The sequence below is a fragment of the Pipistrellus hanaki genome, assembly GCF_964339955.1.
Source record: "Pipistrellus hanaki genome assembly, chromosome: 13".
Lineage (NCBI taxonomy): Eukaryota > Metazoa > Chordata > Mammalia > Chiroptera > Vespertilionidae > Pipistrellus > Pipistrellus hanaki.
This window is the reverse complement of record NC_140515.1, coordinates 23460344-23482062: the sequence shown is the minus strand read 5'-3', so window position 1 is coordinate 23482062 and position 21719 is coordinate 23460344. Positions and strand designations below refer to the sequence as shown.

Sequence of the window (21719 nt, the reverse complement as noted above, 5' to 3'; positions counted from 1 at the left end):
TGGAGGTGAGGGGGGCTGGCCGGGCTGAGCCTCCCGCCCCCTTCCAGCCCGAGGTGAACCACGTGCCGCTGGAGGGCCCGGTGCTGGAGGCTCCCGGCCGCTCGCTCTTCGGCCTGGCGGGCGTCCTGACGGTGGACTCCAGCCGCTGCCTGCACAGCCACGCTGAGGCCCTGAGGGTGAGCGGCGGGCAGGGCAGCGCCGATCGGAGCCAGAGGTGCGGGCCGGCGGGCGGGGCCTTTGGTCGGGGATAGGAGAGCCGTCAGCCTGTCGGGAGGAAGGAAGACGGGTTTGGGGCCTCCTCCCAGGGACCCCCTGACGCTCTGCAGCCCCCGCCCTCCCACAGGAGAAATGTGTAAACTGCTCCCGGAAGTTCCGCTGCACTCAGGGCTTCCAGCTGGAGGTGAGGCTGGCCTGGCGCGTCCCGTCCCCGCTCTGCCTGCTCTCGCTGCCCCCAACCCCCCAACCTCTGCCCACCCAGGGGTGGGGCCCTGGGAGGGCCCAGGTCTGCCCAGAGCAGGCCTCACTCAGACCTGTGCCCAGGCCTGGATCCTGCCCGCCTCTTCTCCGCAGGCCTCTGTGTCTCCTCTAGCTGCCCCTGCTGCTCTCCTGCTCCTGCCTTACCCACCGATACCCGGGGTCCCTCTGCCTGCCCCCCCCCCCCCGGGCACAGCCCACTGCCCCAGCCGCCTGCCGAGCCCTCCTGCCTGCCCCCCCGGGCACAGCCCACTGCCCGAGCCGCCTGCCCAGCCCTCCTGCCTGCCCCCGTTTGCAGGACACTCCCAGGAAGAGCTGCGTCTACCGGTCCGGGTCCGGCTCCGGATCTTCCTACTCCCGGGGCTGCTCTTACACGTGTGCCAAGAGGATCCAGGTTTGCCCTGAACCCTCACACCCGTGTCTGTGACCAGAATGAAGTGGGGCCCAGGGGAGAGCCCAGATTAGACTCCAAGGGCAGAGCAGGGCTGGGACTAGGCAAGGCCAGTGAAGCCTGGGCCCAGGAAAAGGGGGAGACCGGTCTGAGGCCAGAGGGGCCGTGTTTGTTCCTGTGGCCATGCCCCCAGCGAGGGGGGCGGGGAGGGGGACAGAGGCCCGGAGTGAACACCGTCAGCCAAGCCCCAGGGGCAGCAGCTGGGACTGGCACGGCCCTGCCAGGGGGGCTGCCGCTGGTCTCCCTCTCCCTGCGTCCAGCTCGCTCTGCTCTGTGGCTTTGTGGGCCCGGGATGCCCTCCCCAGCACTTCGCTTCTCCTTGACGTCTGTCCCGGCCTGTGCGGCCTCTCCCTGCCCCCTCCCTGCAGGTGCCCGACTGCTGCCCGGGCTTCTTCGGCTCCCTGTGCGAGCCGTGCCCGGGCGGCCTGGGCGGGGTGTGCTCGGGCCGCGGGCAGTGCCAGGACCGGCTTCTGGGCAGCGGGGAGTGCCGCTGCCACGAGGGCTTCCACGGGACGGCCTGTGAGATGTGCGAGCTGGGCCGCTACGGGCCCAACTGCACCGGAGGTGAGGCCGGGCGGGCGGGCCGCGGACAGGGCCACGGAGAGACCGCAGGGCGGGACGGAGCAGCGGGTAATCCGCCCTCCTCTGTCTGCCCCAGTGTGTGCCTGCGCCCACGGGCTGTGCCAGGAGGGGCTGCGCGGGGACGGGAGCTGTGTCTGTAACGTGGGCTGGCAGGGCCAGCGCTGCGACCAGAGTGAGTGGCCCCTCGGGGGAGGCGGGGGACCCCGGGGGGCAGTTTCCGGGTCGGAATGACCAGAATCATCTCATCCTTCTCCTCCCCAGAAATCTCTGGCGCTCACTGCCCAACGGAGTGTGACCCTAATGCCAAGTGAGTGAGCTCGGCCGGAGCAGGTGGGCCGTGGGTGGGGGGCTGGGAGCAGGGCAGGGGCTGGGCGGGCATCGGCTGACTGTGTCACCCTCCCAGCTGCGTGCAGGACTCGGCGGCGGCCCCTGCCTGCGTCTGTGCCGCCGGCTACTCGGGCAACGGCACCCACTGCTCAGGTCCAGCCACACGGACGCCCCGAGTCCCCCCGGAAATTGTGGGGTGGCTTTCCCCGCAGAGCCCTCTCCACTCCTTCTAGATCCAGTCTCTCCCGTCCCACTGGGGGCTTAGCCTCCCTCTGACCTTCCCTTTCGCCCGTGCCCTCCCCCGTCCCCACCCCATCCCCTCGCCCGTTCCTCACAGCCCGCGGCATCATCTCCCCAGAGGTGGACCCCTGTGCTCACGGCCACGGGGGCTGCTCCCCTCACGCCAACTGCACCAAGGTGGCGCCCGGGCAGCGGACATGCACCTGCCAGGAGGGCTACACGGGCGATGGGGAGCTGTGCCAGGGTGAGGCTGGGATCCCCGACCTGGGGTCTGTGGGACCAGGGTCTGGTCTCCGCGATCTGAGTCAGACTCGGAGGGGCTGGGGGGCACACAGGGCGTGGGTCCTGGGGCTGCTGAGAGCAGCGGATGAATGGATGCATGCAGGGGCCACCTGAGGCCCCCCTCATCCCAGTGCCTCTTCCCCCAGAAGCGAACAGCTGTCTCATCCGCCATGGGGGCTGCCACGTGCACGCAGAATGCATCCCCACGGGTCCCCAGCAGGTCAGCGCGGCAGGGGCGGGCCCGGGCTGTGCCATTCCCGCATGGGTGGGGGCTGACCGGGGCCGGGGAGGGAGGTACTCCTGCCCAGCGGGATGGCCCGCTCTTGGGTCCCAGCAGCCCCCCCGAATCAGGATTTGGGACAGGTCTCCTGCATCTGCCGCGAGGGTTACAGCGGGGACGGCGTCCGGACCTGTGACCTCCTGGACCCCTGCTCCCAGGTCAGGCCCCAAGCGCCTCCCCGTCTCAGGGGGGAGGAGGCCAGGCAGGAACCAGCCCTCCTCGTCCCCCGCTGGGTTCTCAGGGTCTCTGAAGGGCGAGCCACCTCCCACAGGCTCAGAACTGGCTGACCAGTAGGAAACGGCTTTGGGGGGGTCGGGGGTGTTGGACGGGCATCTTCCCGGCTCCTGTCCCAGGGACGGTCGGGGCAGAGCAGCCCTGGGAGCCCGACGCCTCTCCCCTGTCCCTGCCTCAGAATAACGGAGGCTGCAGCTCCTACGCCGTGTGCAAGAGCACGGGAGACGGCCGGAGGACGTGCACCTGCGACCCGGCCCACACGGTGGGCGACGGCCTCACCTGCCGCGGCCGCCTCAGCCTGGTAACGCCGCCCCCGCCGGGCCCCTGCCCCGCCTGGGCTGCGTCCGCTCGGGTCTGACCCACCGTTTGATCCCGGTCCTGGCCCCGACCGTGACCCTGAGCCTGACTCCTGACTCCGCTGGGCCTGGGGTCCGTGAAACCAGTCCTGCCCCTCGCTCAGACCCCCTGGCTCTCCTGTCCTCACCTCTGTCCTGGCCAGACCTTGGGCTGCGGGTGCTGGGACAGGCGCCCGGCCCTACGTGGGGGCCGTCCCGAATCTGAGCGGGTCCTCACCTCCCCTGCTCCCCCTGCTCCCCCCGCAGGAACTCTTCCGGGACAGGCAGGCCTCTTTCTTCAGCCTCCACCTCCTGGTGAGTAGCCGCTGCCTCCGCCTGCCTGCCTGCCTGCCTGGGCGCCCTGACCTGCAGGCCCCGCCTGTCCGGGCCTTGGTGACCTCATCAGCTCAGGGGGTGGGCTGGTCGGGTCTCTCAGAATCCCAGTCCTTCCAGGAGGGTCCTCGGCTGCCCCTCTCCCACTCCGGCTCTCTCCCCTCTTCCCCCAGAAATACACCGAGCTCAAGGGCAACGGGCCTTTCACGGTCTTCGTGCCGCACGCAGACCTCATGACCAACCTGTCGCAGGTACCCGCTCCGGGCGCGAAGCCGAGGGGTGGGAATGTGTGGGCAAAGGCGGCAGCCAGGGCCCCTCTTTACCCTCCTCCAGGATGCCCTGGCCCGGATCGCAGCCCATCGCCAGCTGGTGTTCCGCTACCACGTGGTGGGCTGCCGGCCGCTGCGGAGCCCGGATCTGCTGGAGGAGGGCTACGTCACCACGCTCTCGGGGCACCCGCTTCGCTTCAGCGAGAGGGAGGTGAGCCGGGCCCACCGGACAGGGGCGGACGCAGACCCAGGACCCCCTGCCTTTGAGCGCCCGCCCCTGCGAGCCTGGGCCCATCCCCGTACGTTCAAGGCCCTCTCACTTCCCTGGGCTGGGGCGGGCCCAGCGTTCCCTCTGGACCCTGCCCACCACCACGGGCCTGTTCTGGGGCCTGTGTGGGTCCCCGCTCCCCATCTCGCCTGTGACCCCTGACGTTTCCCTGAGAGGTGAGGCCGCCTTCTGTTTTGACCCCGCCCACCTGCTTCAAGATCTGCCCAACCAAGGCTTGGTCCCTGCCTCAGGCCCCACCCACAGCTCTTGAGCCACCAATCGCCTTCATTCAGCCCCGGCCTCGCCCCTAGGGCAGCATATACATCAATGACTTCGCACGCGTGGTGAGCAGCGACCACCAGGCGCTGAACGGCATCCTGCACTTCATCGACCAAGTCCTGCTGCCGCCGGACGTGCTGCACTGGGAGCCGGAGGCCGCCCCGGCCCTGCGGGTACGGCCGGTGTGACTGGAGGGCAGGCGGCTGGGGGCTGGAGAGCCCTCCTCCCGCCCCGCCCGAGCGCACAGCTCACTGCGCTTCTCCCCAGAGAAATGTGACCGCCGCTGCGGACAGCTTCGGCTACAAGATCTTCAGCAGCCTTGTGACGGTATGCCCCCGGGGGCGAGCCTGTTGGTGTGTGCACGCCCACCCGTGTGCAGACCTGTGCCCTGTGTGAGAGCACGTCTGTGTGTTCAGGCCATGTTGGTGTGGGCGGGCTTCCCCGTGTGAGCACAAGGACGCGCTGGCGGTAGTCAGAGTGTGTGCAAGCTTATCCCTTGTACGTTCCCATCCCTGCCTGGGATGGCCACAGAGGAGGGTGGCTGGTGGGAAGGCTGCCTGGGCCTCTGTGGCCCAGCCCCCTGCCTCCACCCGCCCGTCTGACCGGCCGTGACCGCACACCCCGCCCTCCCCGCCAGGTGGCTGGTCTCCTGCCCCTCCTTCGGGATGCGTCCCATAGGCCCTTCACGATGCTGTGGCCCACGGACGCTGCGCTGCGGGCCCTGCCGCCCGACCGCCAGGCCTGGCTGTACCACGAGGACCACCGCGACAAGCTGGCCGCCATCCTCCGGGGCCACGTGATCCGGAACATAGAGGTGGGCGCACCCCCGGCCCCGGCCCCCGCTGTCTGCCCCCCAGCCTGCCCGCCCAGCTCCAGTCACCACCTCGTCTGCTCAGGCCGTGGCGTCCGACCTGCCCAACCTGGGCCCCCTCCGCACCCTGCACGGGAACCCCATCTCCTTCTCCTGCAGCCCGGCTCGGCCGGTGAGTCTGGGGAGGCGGCTGGAGGGAGGGAAGGAGGCAGGGGCCCTGGAATTGGGGCCGGGCTGCTGTGCACCTGTGACCCCCACGTACCCCCCCCCTCCGCCTGCAGGGCGAGCTCGTGGTGGGTGAGGATGGCGCCCGGATTGTGCAGCGGCACCTGCCCTTTGAAGGGGGCCTGGCCTACGGCATTGACCAGCTGCTGGAACCCCCTGGCCTTGGGGCCCGCTGTGACCGCTTTGAGACGCAGCCACTGTGGCTGGTAAGGAAGGCCAGAGGCCGACGGGCGAGGGCCCACGCCCACCTCTACCGTTCACCCGTCTGACCTTGCCGTGTTGGCCTCCATTCCTTCTAGAAGATTTGCAGCGTCTGCGGGCAGGAACCGCCGTGTCCTGAGGGTTCCCAGGAGCAGGTGAGGGGCTGGGAGCTGAGTGAGGGTTCGGGCAGGGCCCAGGTCCTCCAAGTTCAGGCTGTTTGACTCCTCTTGGCTCAGGGAAACCCCAAGGCCTGCCTGCGCTACTTCTCCAAGATCTGGACAACCCCTGCCCTGCGCTCCTTCGCGCTGCGCAACCTCTGGGGCCAGCCCCAGAGCCTGGCCAGGGGCTGCCACCGCACCTGCGTCACCACCACCTGGAAGCCCAGCTGCTGCTCCGGCCACTACGGCAGCGAGTGCCGCGGTGAGCACCGAGGCGCAGACACCGCCGACCGGCTCTGCTGCCACGGGCAGACCCGCCGCTCTCTCTGGGAGGCGTTGGGGCGCTCAGGGGCTGGGGTGGCGAGTGGATTTTACTAGGAGAGGGTGCGCTGAGGTGGGAGGGGTGCGTAGATGGGAAAGGACCCCGGAGTGTCCTCAGCACATGGGACTTGGGTGGCTGCATCTGGAAGAGCCCGGCTGCCACTGGGTGGAGGATGGACGGTGTGCCTGGGCCGGGGGTGCCTGTGGGGGACAGGGACGGACAGCCCTGAGGAGAGTCCCTGACCTCACTTCACTTCTCCCCTAGCTTGCCCTGGGGGTGCCAGCCACCCCTGTAGTGACCATGGCGTGTGCATGGACGGCATGAGCGGCAGCGGGCAGTGCAGGTGCCACTCGGGGTTTGCTGGGACGGCCTGTGAGCTCTGCGCCCCAGGGGCCTTTGGGCCCAACTGCCAAGGTGGGCTGCCCTGCCCCGCCCCGCCCCGTCCTGCCCCGCCCCGACTCTCTTGGCCCACGTGCCAACTCCATCCTCCTGCTTGCCCCTCTCTGCAGCCTGTCTCTGTACCGCTCATGGCCACTGCGATGAGGGCCTCGGGGGCTCTGGCTCCTGCTTCTGTGACGAGGGCTGGACCGGGCCGCTCTGTGACGTGCAGCTGGGTGAGTGACCCTGTGCCTGTGCCCACCCTGCGCACGCCAGTGCGTGCCCCACCTGCACACTCAGGCGGGGGCGCTGGGGGCGGGCGGGGGCGCTGGGGGCATCCAGGAGGCAGCTGCTAACCTTGACGTGTGGGTGGGCCCCGGGGACAGAGCTGCAGCCGGTGTGTGTCCCGCCCTGTGCACCCCAGGCGGCGTGCCGCGCGGGCAACAGCTGCGAGTGCGGCCTGGGCTACGAGGGGGACGGCCGCACGTGCACAGGTGAGCCGGCGGGAGGGGCCAGGAGGCGGGAGGCCCGGCCCCCTCCCGTCCCCGGCCCCATCCCTCTCTCCCTGGCCCCAGCGGCGGACCTGTGCCAGGACGGGCGTGGCGGCTGCAGCGAGCACGCCAACTGCAGCCAGGTGGGGACGGCGGTCACCTGCGCCTGCCTGCCGGACTACGAGGGCGATGGCTGGAGCTGCCGGGCCCGCGACGCCTGCGAGGACGGCCGCCGAGGGGGCTGCAGCGAGCACGCGGACTGCCTGAGCACCGGCCCGGTGAGCGCGCGCAGGGAGCCGCAGCCGGGGGGAGGTCCCGGCGGGTTCCCGGCCCTAAAGGGCTCCCGTCTGCTCTCCTGCCCAGAACACGCGGCGCTGCGTGTGCCACGCCGGCTACGTGGGCGACGGGCTGCAGTGTGTGGAGGAGCCCGAGCCGCCTGTGGACCGCTGCCTGGGCCGGCCCCGCCCCTGCCACGCGGAAGCCGTGTGCACGGACCTGCACTTCCAGGGTGCGCGTCCCCACCTGCTCCCTGTGCCCGCGTCTCCCCTCAGGGCCCCCGCTGACCGCACCCCTCCCCCCTGCAGAGAAGCGGGCTGGTGTCTTCCACCTGCAGGCCCCCGGCGGCGGCTCTTACGGCCTGACCTTCTCCGAGGCCGAGGCAGCGTGCGCGGCCCAGGGAGCCGCCCTCGCTTCTCTCCCTCAGCTCTCGGCTGCCCAGCAGGTGCGTGGGGCCCAGGAGCATGGAGCCCAGCCCGTGGGAGCCCCTTGAGTCTCAACATCCCTCCCCACCCACCCCCACCTCTACAGCTGGGCTTCCACCGCTGCCTCGTGGGCTGGCTGGCCAACGGCTCGGCCGCCCACCCCGTCGTGTTCCCGGAGGCAGACTGCGGTGCCGGCCAGGTGGGCGTGGTCAGCATGGGCACCAGGAAGAACCTGTCAGAGCGCTGGGACGCCTACTGCTACCGGATGCGAGGTGCCGCCACCCCACCGCGCCTCACTGCCCCGCCCCGCCCCGCCCACTGACCCACCCACCCACCGAGACCCCCTTTCCCACAGACGTGGCCTGCCGGTGCCGCCACGGCTTTGTGGGCGATGGGACCAGCATGTGCAACGGGAAGCTGCTTGATGTTCTAGCCGCCACCGCCAACTTCTCCACCTTCTACAGGGTGTGCAGAGGCCCGGGGGGTCAGCGTGGCTGGGGCCCCTGGGGAGGGAGCCTGCTCACAAACGCCGTCTCCCCACCTCCCAGATGCTGCTGGACTACGCTAACGCCACTGCTCGAGGCCTCGACTTCCTGGATTTCCTGGACGATGAGCTCACCTACAAGACACTCTTCGTGCCGGTCAATGAAGGATTTGTGGACAACATGGTAACTAGCGGGGGGTGTGGCCTGCTCCCTCTGGCTGGCTCAGGCCAGCAAGCAGGGTGAGCGGCCTTGGCTTTGCCCACAGACACTGAGCGGCCCAGACCTGGAGCTGCATGCCTCCAATGCTACCTTCCTGAGCGCCAACGCCAGCCAGGGCGCCCTGCTCCTCTCCCGCTCGGGCCTTAGGCTTGTCATCAGCGGTGCGGGCACGGACAACAGCTCTCGGGCCCCTGTGGTAAGTCTGGCCGTTGCCCCGCCCCCCTGACCCTCCCTCACCCACCGGACCCGACCCTGCTCTCCTTCCAGGCCCCAAGGACTGTTGTGGTTAGCCGCGTCATCGTGTGGGACATCATGGCCTTCAACGGCATCATCCACACTCTGGCCAGCCCCCTCCTGACACCCCCACAGCCCGTGAGTCGATGGGGGCGGGGGGCAGACAGAGCTGCGGGGGCGGAGACCGCCTGGCCACGTCCTTCATGTTCCCCTTGTGTGCAGGGGGCGGTGGTGGCACCCGAGGCCCGACCTGTGGCAGCAGGCGTGGGGGCTGTGGTAGCCGCCGGAACACTGCTGGGCCTGGTGGCTGGAGCCGTCTACCTCCGCGCCCGAGGCAAGGCCGCCGGCTTTGGCTTCTCCATCTTCCAGGTAGGGGCGGGGCTGGGGCTGGGGCTGGGGTCGGGGCCATGGATCTTGCTCTAGGCCCCTCACCACTCACCTCTTCTCAGGCAGAAGACGACGCCGATGACGACTTCTCCCCGTGGCAGGAAGGGACCATCTCCAACCCGGTCTTCGGCAGCAGCGATGCCGTGTGCGACCCCTTTGATGTGAGTGTGGGGGGTGGGACGGGGAGGGAGGCCCGGGGCCCGGTCCCAGCCCAGCCCCACTCGGTCCTCCCTGCAGGACTCGCCCCTGGAGGAGGACATCCCCGACACCCGGATGATTCTCGCAGTCAAGTGAGGCGGCCCAGGCGCAGCGGGAGAGACCACTTTATTGCCCACGGGGACGGATGCCGCCGGGCCTGGGCGGCTGGGCGGGCGGGCGGGGCCGGCCCGGACAATAAAGGCGCCCTCAGCGGATGTGGGCCATGTCGCTGAGGAAAGGCGTCTTCATGCAGCCGGTGCAGAGCTGGTCCATCCAGAGGGGCGCCTCGTGCTGCAGGGGCGTGCGGCGCGGGTAGAAGGTGAAGTCCACGCGGTAGTTGAGCAGGCAGCTGAGCGAGGCCATGTACAGGTCGGAGAAGCGCACGAGGCGCCGGGAGAAGTAGGTGGGGTTGTGGAAGGTGCGGAAGATGCTCCCGAACTGAGCGTTGAACAGGGCCTTGGTGACGCACCTGCGGGGGGAGAGGGCGTGCTCCAGGAGGCCGCGCGGGCCGGACGGGGCCGAGGGCTCCCTCGCGCCCGCCCCGCTCACCTCAGCTCCTGCCGCTCCTTCACCCAGGAGGCCAGCACCTGCCGGGACTCGGCGTCCTGGTAGGTCTGGGGGAGACAGGGAGCGCTGGAGGGGTGCGCCCGGGTGGCGGCCCCGGGAAACCTGGCCACCCCCCGCCCCCCCCCCCCACACACACCTGCATGCGCTCCAGCAGCCCCGTGAGCGCCTGCTGCCACGTCAGCGAGTGCATGTACTGCTCCGTGTTGATGATGCGGATCTCGCGCTCCAGCTCGGGGATGATGGCCCCCGTGCGCCAGCCGTGCCGCAGCATGAGGTCCTGGGGGGCGGGGCAGGGGACACGGCTCAGCACCGGCCGGGGGCACCCCACTGGCCCAGGGGCCCGGGCTCGCCCCCCTCACCGCCAGGTCACTGTAGAGGTGGTCTCCGAAGTAGAGCACACGAGGGCCGCGCCATTCGGTCAGACGCAGGAAGTCGAACAGGTTTCCCTGGGGGCGGGAGGGGGACACGGCTGAGCCCAGTGCACCCCAGGGATTCCCACGCTGCCAGAAGCACGCCTGGTCCCCCCCCCCCCCCCCCCGCGTCGCCCAGTCTCAGAGACAGCGAGGCCTTTCGGCCGGATGCTGGCTGCCCTTTCCCGCGGCCTGCTGTGTCCTCTGGGCTCTGGCTCTTGTACCTCCGCCTCACAGGCAGGGGGTCGCTGCTGCAGGAAGGGCTCCTGGAGGCCAGGCATGGTGCCCGTGTGCCTCCAGGCTCCTCCCCAAAGCCTCCCCCCGACCCCGGGCGAGGGACCGAGGCCACTCGGTGGGAAATAAACTGCAGCCGTGACCGCATGGCCCTGAGGGTCTGGGCTGCCTGGCCTGAGCCCAGCGGGACCCGGCAGACCTCACGGAGGCCATCTGCCCCGAAACAGAGGAAAGATGAAAACACTCAGCCAGGCTCCAGCACAACAGAGGAAGCTTCTCCCCGGGGAGAGCCAGGGGCCCAGAGCAGGAAGTGCAGCAGCCACAGGGCGAGAGCCCCCAGCCCACGTGAGAACTGTTACTCAGCAAAAAGCAGGAGGCCCAGGGAGCTGAAAGCACAGGTGGTTGTGAAAGACTTCACTGTTGACAGGAGCTCAAGTGGAGAGGCTGAGGTTCAGGGACCTGCAGGAGAGGGAGGTGTGATGGGCAGAGGGGACGTGCCCTGAATGAGCCAAGAGAGAGAATCTGGAGGCGCAGATGCTGAGTCAGGAAGGAGCCTGGGCAACAGGAAAGGGAGGGGGGAGGGGGGAGAGCACAGAAAGGAAAGAACCATGCAGGATCCGACACACACGTCTGAACATCAGGCATAAGGAACAGTCGCATGCGCCTCACCCAGCTGTGTGACCCTCAGAGCAAGGGGAAGTCTGCCCGGGGGGCCAGGAGGACTTGGGGGGCAGCAGGGGGGGCGGCAGAGCAGCGGGCGGGGCGGGAGCACTGCCCGCAGGCCAGGCCTCCACCCTGGGTGATGGGAGGCTTCCCCTGGCCCAGCTTCTCGAGTTCCAACCCCCTAGAGCCCGCTCACCAGCTCAGCCAGGACTTCGCATTCCATCCGGGGCCAAATGCCTAATCAGCTCCAGCTCAGAGCCGCCCTGCAAGCCCCTCCCAGCGCCTTCTTCTCTTCCCAGGCAGCGGCAGGGAGGGCTCCCAGAGCAGGTGGACAGGTTGGCGACAGCTGTCCTGGAGGCCCAGGAGCGGCTCCAGGCTCCACCCAGGCACCAGCCCCGGGTAATAGCAGCGCCATTTGCGGGAGACTTAGTGAGTGCCTGGCCAGGCCAAGACCTAGCACCCTGCGTGCGATGCCTCTTTTCCAGGTGAGGGGGGCAAGGCGCCCTCCAACCAGGAGTGGAGTTAGCTTCCAAACGCAGGCAACCTGCCCACAGGCCAAGCTCGACCCTGCCCCGGCCTGTGCCCGGAGAGCCCCTGCCCCGGGGCTCAGGTTAGCCTTGTGTGCCTCCCCCTCACCAGGTGCTCCTCCCAACCAGACGGCCCGCACCTGCCGATAGATCTTGCCCTTTTCCAGGCTGGAGATGCGGTCCCACTGGAGCGAACCCTTCTCATCAAGTTTCCGGAAAGGCCTAGGGTCGGGGGTAAAGGGCGTGACTTAGTCTGTGGCAAGACCATGAACTGGGTATCCTTCCACTCAGCAAAGGCCCACCTGCTCATGTGCCAGCAAGAGGGCACCTCACCCCGAGCACACGGCACCTCTCCCCGAGCACACGGCACCTCTCCCCGAGCACACGGCAGTGAGCACCCTCACCCCGAGCACACGGCACCTCTCCCCGAGCACACGGCAGTGAGCACCCTCACCCCGAGCACACGGCACCTCTCCCCGAGCACACGGCACCTCACCCCGAGCACACGGCACCTCTCCCCGAGCACACGGCAGTGAGCACCCTCACCCCGAGCACACGGCACCTCTCCCCGAGCACGCGGCACCTCTCCCCGAGCACGCGGCACCTCTCCCCGAGCACACGGCACCTCTCCCCGAGCACACGGCACCTCTCCCCGAGCACACGGCACCTCACCCCGAGCACACGGCACCTCACCCCGAGCACACGGCACCTCAACCAGAGCACACGGCAGTGAGCACCCTCACCCCGAGCACATGGCACCTCAACCAGAGCACACGGCACCTCTCCCCGAGCACAGGGCACCTCACCCCGAGCACACGGCACCTCTCCCCGAGCACACGGCACCTCTCCCCGAGCACACGGCACCTCTCCCCGAGCACACGGCACCTCACCCCGAGCACACGGCACCTCTCCCCGAGCACACGGCACCTCAACCAGAGCACACGGCACCTCTCCCCGAGCACACGGCACCTCTCCCCGAGCACACGGCACCTCTCCCCGAGCACACGGCACCTCAACCAGAGCACACGGCAGTGAGCACCCTCGCCCCGAGCACACGGCAGTGAGCACCCTCGCCCCGAGCACACGGCAGTGAGCACCCTCGCCCCGAGCACACGGCAGTGAGCACCCTCGCCCCGAGCACACGGCACCTCTCCCCGAGCACACGGCACCTCTCCCCGAGCACACGGCACCTCTCCCCGAGCACACGGCACCTCTCCCCGAGCACACGGCACCTCTCCCCGAGCACACGGCACCTCTCCCCGAGCACACGGCAGTGAGCACCCTCGCCCCGAGCACACGGCAGTGAGCGAGAGCTAGTCCCGGCCCCTGGCCCGCCGCCCCTGCCGGCCCGTACTTGCGCGGGTCGGTGAAGAAGCTGGGCTTGTCCGCCTGGACGATGACCACGTCAAACAGCTGGCGCCAGTCGGGACCCACCATGTGCCGCATGCCCTTGTCCCTGGGAGGAGAGGGCGCCGGTGGGCCGTGTGGTCCGAGGGAGGCTGGGGCCAGGCCGCTCGCACCCGGACCCTCCCACCCCCCCCCACGCCCCCACGGTGGGGCGGGACTCACACGAAGCTGAAGGGGCTGTTGGTGATGAGGAACAGCTGCTTCCCGTGGTCCACCAGGCGGCTCAGGACGGCGTACGTCTCATCCCCCTTCAGGATGTACTTCTCTGGGGGGGGGGGGGGGGGGGGGAGGTCGGGGGGAGATGCATCTGTGAGAGCCGGCCCCGCACCGGCCCAGGCAGGCCGCCGCAACCACCGTCCACCTTACCCATGTCCCGCTCGATCCACTGGTACATGAGGCCCTTCACGTGCACATCTCGGATGGCATCCTGGGGGCAGCGGAGGGACAGTGAGGGGCAGTGGTGACCAGGAGGGCCTGCCCTGGTGTGTCTGCACTCCACCCACCCTGCCATCCCGGCTCCCTCACCGTCACGTCCTTGTAGAGGTGCGCCTGGTCGAACTCCAGGCCGTGGCCCAAGAAGTGGTCCACCACACAGGAGAGCAGCGCCATCTCGGGCAGCGAGAAGATGTCCATGAACTGCTTGATGGCGGGACCCTGAGGGGGAAGGGGGCCCTGCTTTAGCCCCGCCAGCCCCAGCTCTGGAGACCAGGGGACGCCGGTAGAGGGGTGCAGCCTGGGGGCCGGGCACGGCCTCCTAGGGAGCCAGCGCCCACATTGGGATCACTGCGCGGGCGGCCCGGGCAGCGGCGGAGCGGGCACCTTGCCGTAGAAGTCGCTCATCTGGTACAGCGGGATGTGCTGGGTGCCCCCGTACAGCTCGATCACCTCCTCATCGGACACAGGCTGCAGGCCCCTGGGGGGGGGGGGGGGGGCGGCACAGAGACATCAGTCCCACGTGGTCCTGAGCCCGGGCAGAGGGTAGGGCGGGAACAGTGGGAAGAGGAAGGACAGTGTGGACTGGAGCGGGCGCCTCCGGCGGGTCCGGGCGGAGGCAGCACTGACCTGTAGGCCGTTCCCAGCTGCACATAATGGTAGGCGTCGATCTTCATCAGAAGGCTCTGGGGCGGCAGGGGAGGGGACGGGGGTGAGGAAGGAGTCGGCCACCGGCCACGAGCCAGCCTTTCCCACCCCGTGCGCCGAAGCCCCAATCGGATGGCATCAAGGGGACCAAGAAGAGAACGTTATGAGTGAGGCCCCGGGGTGGCAGCCGAGCTCCCTCCACAGGGGAAGGGGAACCAAGAAAGCGGCCGACACACAGCCAGGAAGGAGGGGCCGGGGGGGGGGGGGGGTCAGGGGTCTAGCCACTCACCTTCTGAATGTCGTAGTGGAGGCCACGGATGGCAAAGCTGGGGTTGTAGTCATACTTCCGGATGCCCTCTGGGTACTGTTGGGGGAAAGTGGGCCAGGCCTGAGCCGGGGGCACGGCCACAGCGCCGGCTGGGCAGCTGCCCCGGAGGATCAATGCAGCGCCCTGCGCTCCGGGGCCCGGGCCCTGCCTGGCCAGCCTCACCTTGTAGTGCTCGATCAGGATGTCCCGGGCGGCACTGAAGATCTCCGGGTGCAGGGCGTCTGCGTACTGGGCCAACGTGTAGTCGTAGTCGAAGCCGTAGACCTCGACATCGTGCAGGCTGATCTCGTTGTTGGCGTAGATGGCCGCTGGGTTGAGGAGGCTGCAGACCTCGGGGGGCAGGAGGTCTAGAGGAAGGAGGTGCAAGGGTGAGGATGACGACCACGCAAGCGACAAATGGCCACTGAGCACTTTCCAGGTGCCCAGCCCTGGGCGTCTCCCAAGACACCCAGGATGGATGCTCTAGGCCCAGGGCTGCAGGTGGTCAAACGCAGAGGCTCAGAGAGGTCACTGCCCAGGGTCACGTGCTGGGGTCCGGCAGGGCTGCCAATGGCTGGACTGCCGTGCGGCCCTGGGTTACACCATCGCCTGCTGCCCACCACGTGCACCCCGCCTGTGCCTCCTCCAGGCTCCCAGAAGCCCCACCGGACACGGGGCTTCGTGCCAACCCCTCCACCTTGCCCGAAGCTGGGATCGGGGCTTGGGAACATTATCGCAGCGGGAGGTACAGGGTAGCCCGCCTGCCACTCGTGTCCCCAGCTCTGAGCACCTGCCAACCTTTGAATCAAGGCCCCGCTAATAGGATTTCGGTGGCCTGCTAGCCCACATAATGACATTTGCTGCCTCCAGCCAGGGAACATTGCTAATTACGACAGGCAGGACGTGTGATGTCGGGACCTGGGCCGTTACCCAGGCTGCTCCCTCGGAGGATGCAGCCACAACTGCTCCAAGCCCCTGGCTGCTCCAGGCGGGCTGGATGGGGCGCTGCGCAGAGTGAGCTCAGGGTCCCAGGCTCGTCTGCCTTAGTTTCCTTTTCTGTACAGTCAGGGAGGTGGGTGGGGAAAGGCATGGGTTTTGAAGTCAGATCAGACCAAGCCCTCCTCCTCATGGCTGTGACTTCAGGGAAGTCACCTCACTTTTGGGCCTCAGTTTGCTTGTCTCCGAAAGGGGAAATAAAAGCTGTACCAATAGAGATACTAAAAAAATTGTGCCAGCCTACTCCTGTATGAAATGCTCTGTGCAGCACTGCCACTCTGCACCTGTGGCAAAGCAGGACTGAACGGTCAATGCGCCTCCTCGTCCTGGATGTCCCTATGGCACTCAGGGAGCAGGGGCTGCAGGGGGCGGGAGCAGGGGCTGCAGGGGGAGGGAGCAGGGGCTGCAAGGGGGAGGGAGCAGGGGCTGCAGGGGGAGGGAGCAGGGGCTGCAGGGGGAGGGAGCAGGGGCTGCAGGGGGAGAAAGCAGGGGCTGCAGGGGGAAGGGAGCAGGGGCTGCAGGGGAGGGAGCAGGGGCTGCAGGGGGAGGGAGCAGGGGCTGCAGGGGGAAGGAGCAGGGGCTGCAGGGAGAAGGGAGCAGGGGCTGCAGGGGGAAGGGAGCAGGGGCTGCAGGGGGCAGGGAGCAGGGGCTGCAGGGGGCAGGGAGCAGGGGCTGCAGGGGGCAGGGAGCAGGGGCTGCAGGGGGAAGGGAGCAGGGGCTGCAGGGGGCAGGGGCTGCAGGGGGCAGGGAGCAGGGGCTGCAGGGGGAGGGAGCAGGGGCTGCAGGGGGGAAGGGAGCAGGAGCTGCAGGGGGGAAGGGAGCAGGGGCTGCAGGGGGGAAGGGAGCAGGGGCTGCAGGGGGGAAGGGAGCAGGGGCTGCAGGGGGGAAGGGAGCAGGGGCTCCAGGGGGGAAGGGAGCAGGGGCTGCAGGGGGGAAGGGAGCAGGGGCTGCAGGGGGAAGGGAGCAGGGGCTGCAGGGGGAAGGGAGCAGGGGCTGCAGGGGGAGGGAGCAGGGGCTGCAGGGGAGGGAGCAGGGGCTGCAGGGGGAGGGAGCAGGGGCTGCAGGGGGAGAAAGCAGGGGCTGCAGGGGGAAGGGAGCAGGGGCTGCAGGGGAGGGAGCAGGGGCTGCAGGGGGAGGGAGCAGGGGCTGCAGGGGGAAGGAGCAGGGGCTGCAGGGAGAAGGGAGCAGGGGCTGCAGGGGGAAGGGAGCAGGGGCTGCAGGGGGCAGGGAGCAGGGGCTGCAGGGGGCAGGGAGCAGGGGCTGCAGGGGGCAGGGAGCAGGGGCTGCAGGGGGAAGGGAGCAGGGGCTGCAGGGGGCAGGGGCTGCAGGGGGCAGGGAGCAGGGGCTGCAGGGGGAGGGAGCAGGGGCTGCAGGGGGGAAGGGAGCAGGAGCTGCAGGGGGGAAGGGAGCAGGGGCTGCAGGGGGGAAGGGAGCAGGGGCTGCAGGGGGGAAGGGAGCAGGGGCTGCAGGGGGAAGGGAGCAGGGGCTGCAGGGGGAAGGGAGCAGGGGCTGCAGGGGGAGGGAGCAGGGGCTGCAAGGGGGAGGGAGCAGGGGCTGCAGGGGGAAGGGAGCAGGGGCTGCAGGGGAGGGAGCAGGGGCTGCAGGGGGAGGGAGCAGGGGCTGCAGGGGGAAGGAGCAGGGGCTGCAGGGAGAAGGGAGCAGGGGCTGCAGGGGGAAGGGAGCAGGGGCTGCAGGGGGCAGGGAGCAGGGGCTGCAGGGGGCAGGGAGCAGGGGCTGCAGGGGGCAGGGAGCAGGGGCTGCAGGGGGAAGGGAGCAGGGGCTGCAGGGGGCAGGGGCTGCAGGGGGCAGGGAGCAGGGGCTGCAGGGGGAGGGAGCAGGGGCTGCAGGGGGGAAGGGAGCAGGAGCTGCAGGGGGGAAGGGAGCAGGGGCTGCAGGGGGGAAGGGAGCAGGGGCTGCAGGGGGGAAGGGAGCAGGGGCTGCAGGGGGGAAGGGAGCAGGGGCTCCAGGGGGGAAGGGAGCAGGGGCTGCAGGGGGAAGGGAGCAGGGGCTGCAGGGGGGAGGGAGCAGGGGCTGCAGGGGGAAGGGAGCAGGGGCTGCAGGGGGAGGGAGCAGGGGCTGCAGGGGGGAAGGGAGCAGGGGCTGCAGGAGGCAGGGAGCAGGGGCTGCAGGGGGCAGGGAGCAGGGGCTGCAGGGGGAGGGAGCAGGGGCTGCAGGGAGCAGGGAGCAGGGGCTGCAGGGGGCAGGGAGCAGGGGCTGCAGGGGGCAGGGAGCAGGGGCAGGGAGCAGGGGCTGCAAGGGGGAGGGAGCAGGGGCTGCAGGGGGAAGGGAGCAGGGGCTGTAGGAGGCAGGGAGCAGGGGCTGCAGGGGGCTGGGAGCAGGGGCTGCAGGGAGCAGGGGCTGCAGGGGGCAGGGAGCAGGGGCTGCAGGGGGCAGGGAGCAGGAGCTGCAGGGGGCAGGGAGCAGGGGCTGCAGGGGGCAAGGAGCAGGCAGGACAAGGTGCACAGGACCTTGCAGGGGCTCCTTTCCGGGACCTCTAGCCTGTGGCTGAAGTCCAAGCAAACACCCCGCCTCTAGGAATTCCGGCTTCAGCCGCAGGCAGTCATGTTCCCAAAGCAGAAGCCCTCGGCCTTGCAGCTGCCTGTGCTCAGAGGCAGACACTTGCGGATGAGCTCCCAGGCTGGAGGCTCCTCCTGAACACGGGCCCCACCCCCGCCCCTCTCCTTGGGGAACAGGTGTGGCTGGTTCCTCTGGTGGACCCAGGCCAGCGCAGGCCTGGCACAGGGCAGCTGCTTAGGAGATAATTTCTAGGTGCAGACAAAACAGTCCTCACTTGGAGGCACGTGAGCGACCGCTGCCTCCAGCCTCCTAGGGAGCTGCTGCTGAGGCCCCTCATCTGGTGTCAACAGGACCCTGGCCCTTCCCCTTGCCGGCCCGAGTTCCTGGGCCCCAACGCTGCCCAGTAGCTCCCCAGAGGGGAGGGATCTGCTCGGCAGAACAGCCCCTTGTGGGCAGAGCTTGGCCAAGCCCAGGCTTTCGCCTCTCCCCTTGAGGATGTTCCCAGCGATGGACAATTCTCCTAGGAGGATGGACAATTCTCCTAGGAGCGAGGCAGGATGAGGAAGCAGCCCCAGGGCCCGGCTTCCTGACCCGACCTCCGGACTGACAGAAACCGTAGCTCTGGGGCCACAGGGTCCCACTCCCTTCCACAGGGCGGCCGAGCGCAGGGCCAGTGAGCCCGCTGGGCCCCTCACCCACACTGGCTTCCAAGTTCATTGGTCTCGCTGCCCGGCCTTCACCCCACCCTTTTCCTCTCAGCCCCCAGCTCCAGAGCCTGCCCCAGTTCCGAGGCCAAACCCTCCCCGCTCCCCAATGACCTGTGGGGCACCCTCCCCCGCGCGGCGGGGTGCACTCGCCGATGCCTCCGAAGCCCCACTCGCTCAGTCCTCACTCCCTCCCGGCGAGGGGGTCACCTTACTCCTCTGCCATCCAGAGGAAGGAACCGGGGAGGCCAAGTCATGCTCCAAACTCCCCGCAGCAGACAGCGAAGCAGAGACTTGCACCCAGCCATTCCACTTGCCTTACTCACTGGGCACCTAGCCTGGCCTCCCTCCGATGTGGGAGGGGGCAGGGCTGGCCTGGGGCCTGGCACTGGGCTACGTTTGCCCGAAGACATTAGCCCAAGACCTAGAAAGCCCAGGCAGAGGGGAGCTGGGCTGGCTGGAGTTGGAAGGGGCCAGGAAGGCCGGTTCACCCTGGCACTCAGCCTGGCATTCGCAAATGACCTTGCCCCTTTCACATCAGGGTGAACATCTCAAGATCCATGGGAGCCCCGAGAGACAAAGCCAATACCCCTCCCCAGATCCCGCCCCCCACACCTGCGAGGTAGGCTTTTCAAGCTGCTCTTCCAGCAGGTCTTAACCTTACATGACATCCCAGGCCTGCCCCTGCCCCCAGCCGGGGAGGGCATGCCCAGAGAGGCCCACCATTCCTCAGGGGTCGGTGGTGACCGCTCTGCCTCCAGGTTCTGGAGAGGTGAGTCCAGTCCAGCCCTCCTCCCAGGTTTCCAGTCAGCGGGGCAGCCCCCACTCAGTCAGTTGGCTGGAATATTCCAGACGGGGCCCCTGTCTTATCAGACACAGAAGCCCTGTCACCCCCGGGGCACCTCTGGAGGCCCCCTGCCCTGCTTGGCCGGGGCTTTTCTGAGTCACCACAACCCTGCGCCTGACAGAAGCACCAGGACTTTTACTCCCGAAGACAGCGACTCCCACCCCTTTTCGGCTCATGGCACACAAACGGATCACTAAAACTCTGCAGCACACCGAAAAATGAGGTGTTTTGTGTTGTTTTTTTTTTTGTCGATTGACCGAAAAAAAAAAAAAAGGCATAATTTTGACTAATCCACCGTGGAGGGCTGTGGGCACTGTTTAATTTGACAATCTCAGGGAAAAGAGGTCAGTGCCCCTGACTACATGCCGAGGTATTGCACGTTTTAAAGATTCTTGCGGCGCCCTGGTTGAAACTGCTGACCTAACGCGCTGGGGTCTGGGAGGGTGAGGCTTACCGGGCACCACCCAGCTGGACAGCGATAGGGCCAAGACCCAACCACATCTGTCTGCTGCAGAGGCCGGGCCCCGGGGGACCCCTGAACACACACCAGCTCTCACCTCTCCGGCCTCCCCCGGCCGCCCCAGCCTGCCCCCTCCGAGGCGGCGTCAGGCTCCTCAGCCCATTTTGCAGGAGAGGAGGCCACGGGGAGAGGGGAGGCCACGGGGAGAGGGGAGGCCACGGGGAGAGGGGAGGCCACGGGGAGAGGGGAGGCCACGGGGAGAGGGGAGGCACAGGGAGAGGGGAGGCCACGGGGAGAGGGGAGGCCACGGGGAGAGGGGAGGCACAGGGAGAGGGGAGGCACAGGGAGAGGGGAGGCCACGGGGAGAGGGGAGGCCACGGGGAGAGGGGAGGCCACGGGGAGAGGGGAGGCCACGGGGAGAGGGGAGGCCACGGGGAGAGGGGAGGCACAGGGAGAGGGGAGGCCACGGGGAGAGGGGAGGCCACGGGGAGAGGGGAGGCCACGGGGAGAGGGGAGGCCACGGGGAGAGGGGAGGCCACGGGGAGAGGGGAGGCCACGGGGAGAGGGGAGGCCACGGGGAGAGGGGAGGCCACGGGGAGAGGGGAGGCACAGGGAGAGGGGAGGCCACGGGGAGAGGGGAGGCCACGGGGAGAGGGGAGGCCACGGGGAGAGAGGAGCCCACGGGGAGAGGGGAGGCCACGGGGAGAGGGGAGGCACAGGGAGAGGGGAGGCCACGGGGAGAGGGGAAGCCACAGGGAAAGGGAAGGCCAGGGGAGAAGGGAGGCCACGGGGAGAGGGGAGGCCACGGGGAGAGAGGAGCCCACGGGGAGAGGGGAGGCCACGGGGAGAGAGGAGCCCACGGGGAGAGGGGAGGCACGGGGAGAGGGGAGGCCACGGGGAGAGGGGAGGCCACGGGGAGAGGGGAGGCACAGGGAGAGGGGAGGCCACGGGGAGAGGGGAGGCCACGGGAGACCTAGTGAGCACTCCGGCCAAGGACACAGCCATCCTTCCGGACTGGAGCCATCTGGTCTCATCCCTCCTCCCGGACCCCCAGGGCAGAATCTCGGGGTGGCCCTGGGAGTCTAAGGGACGGACACAGGGTCGGCCAGCCCCCCCCTCCCCCCAGTTCCGGCAGCGCCGCGGCCGCCTTTGTCCTCGCTGCTCCCTCCCAGCCGCGGCCCCTCGGAGAACAAGGGGCTGGGGGCGCTTCCGGGGCAGGCGGGACCCCGAGGGTAGGGAGCCGGGGCCCCGCAACCCGTGGGCGCTCCGGGAGCCCAGCGCTCCTGCGGATGGAGCCGGCGAACAAACCTCCGGCTCGTCCGCTTCGGGCTTCAGGCGTCGGGGCGCCCCCGGCGGCTCCCGGCACGACCCCGCGGAGCCTTTCCCGGACGATCCCCCGGCCTCTGGGTTCCAGCGAGCCCCCCTGCAGCGCTCCCCAGAGGAGCGGCTCCCCGACGGCTGGGGGCGGTGCCCCCCGCGCGCCCGCAGCCTCCGGACCCCCGCCGGCGCCCCGGCTCACCCACCGTGCACCAGCCTCCGCATGTCCTGGTAGCGGGTCCACAAGTGCGCGCTCAGCTCCGAGCCGCCGGCGGGGGCCGGGGCGGGGGCGGGGCGCGGGGCGCCGGGGCAGTGGGCGCTGGGGCCCGGGGGGCCGCAGCCGGAGCAGGAGGGCGAGGACGAGGTGGCCCGCGGCCAGCCGTGGCCCGGGCACGGCAGCCAGCGCCGAGCGGCCGCCCGCAGCCCCACGCCCGCCATGCCCGCCGCGCGCCCGCCCGCGGAGCCCGCTGCCCGTCGGCTGGTCCGCCGCCCCCGACTGCGCGCCCGCCACGGTGGCCG

General features: G+C 69.3%; 2 protein-coding genes across 6 annotated transcripts in view; one reads left to right on the top strand and one right to left on the bottom strand.

The window, feature by feature from the left end:
* Positions 1-9340, top strand: part of STAB1 (stabilin 1) — a 27378-nt gene extending 18038 nt beyond the window's left edge. Inside the window, exons 35-69 of one of the 5 annotated variants that reach the window (XR_014796709.1) lie at positions 48-176; positions 344-400; positions 773-868; positions 1294-1489; positions 1584-1679; positions 1769-1814; positions 1911-1987; positions 2193-2318; positions 2503-2576; positions 2720-2794; positions 3049-3171; positions 3473-3520; positions 3712-3789; positions 3872-4018; positions 4387-4527; positions 4622-4681; positions 4992-5168; positions 5251-5337; positions 5447-5596; positions 5690-5746; positions 5828-6011; positions 6336-6485; positions 6581-6685; positions 6874-6943; positions 7025-7218; positions 7304-7448; positions 7525-7661; positions 7748-7913; positions 7997-8106; positions 8190-8309; positions 8392-8541; positions 8613-8717; positions 8802-8948; positions 9029-9127; positions 9204-9340. Coding sequence is in view for 2 of the 5 variants with exons in the window: in XM_084903132.1 (XP_084759258.1) it covers positions 48-176; positions 344-400; positions 773-868; positions 1294-1489; positions 1584-1679; positions 1769-1814; positions 1911-1987; positions 2193-2318; positions 2503-2576; positions 2720-2794; positions 3049-3171; positions 3473-3520; positions 3712-3789; positions 3872-4018; positions 4387-4527; positions 4622-4681; positions 4992-5168; positions 5251-5337; positions 5447-5596; positions 5690-5746; positions 5828-6011; positions 6336-6485; positions 6581-6685; positions 6836-6943; positions 7025-7218; positions 7304-7448; positions 7525-7661; positions 7748-7913; positions 7997-8106; positions 8190-8309; positions 8392-8541; positions 8613-8717; positions 8802-8948; positions 9029-9127; positions 9204-9260 (4017 nt within the window). In the remaining 3 variants the exon portion in view is untranslated. Of the gene's footprint in view, positions 1-47; positions 177-343; positions 401-772; positions 869-1293; positions 1490-1583; positions 1680-1768; positions 1815-1910; positions 1988-2192; positions 2319-2502; positions 2577-2719; positions 2795-3048; positions 3172-3472; positions 3521-3711; positions 3790-3871; positions 4019-4386; positions 4528-4621; positions 4682-4991; positions 5169-5250; positions 5338-5446; positions 5597-5689; positions 5747-5827; positions 6012-6335; positions 6486-6580; positions 6686-6835; positions 6944-7024; positions 7219-7303; positions 7449-7524; positions 7662-7747; positions 7914-7996; positions 8107-8189; positions 8310-8391; positions 8546-8612; positions 8718-8801; positions 8949-9028; positions 9128-9203 lie in introns of all 5 variants that reach the window. The other 4 variants (XR_014796710.1, XR_014796711.1, XM_084903133.1 and 1 more) reach the window with 4 other exon arrangements.
* Positions 9274-21719, bottom strand: NT5DC2 (5'-nucleotidase domain containing 2). Its single transcript, XM_084903134.1, has 14 exons — positions 21407-21719; positions 14543-14727; positions 14342-14416; positions 14035-14090; positions 13792-13885; positions 13498-13626; positions 13339-13399; positions 13135-13237; positions 12920-13021; positions 11706-11787; positions 10091-10177; positions 9868-10008; positions 9714-9778; positions 9274-9633 (listed from the first exon to the last, which is right to left on the bottom strand). Exons 1-14 carry the CDS (start codon positions 21636-21638, stop codon positions 9372-9374), a joined length of 1674 nt encoding a protein of 557 aa, XP_084759260.1. The 5' UTR covers positions 21639-21719; the 3' UTR covers positions 9274-9371.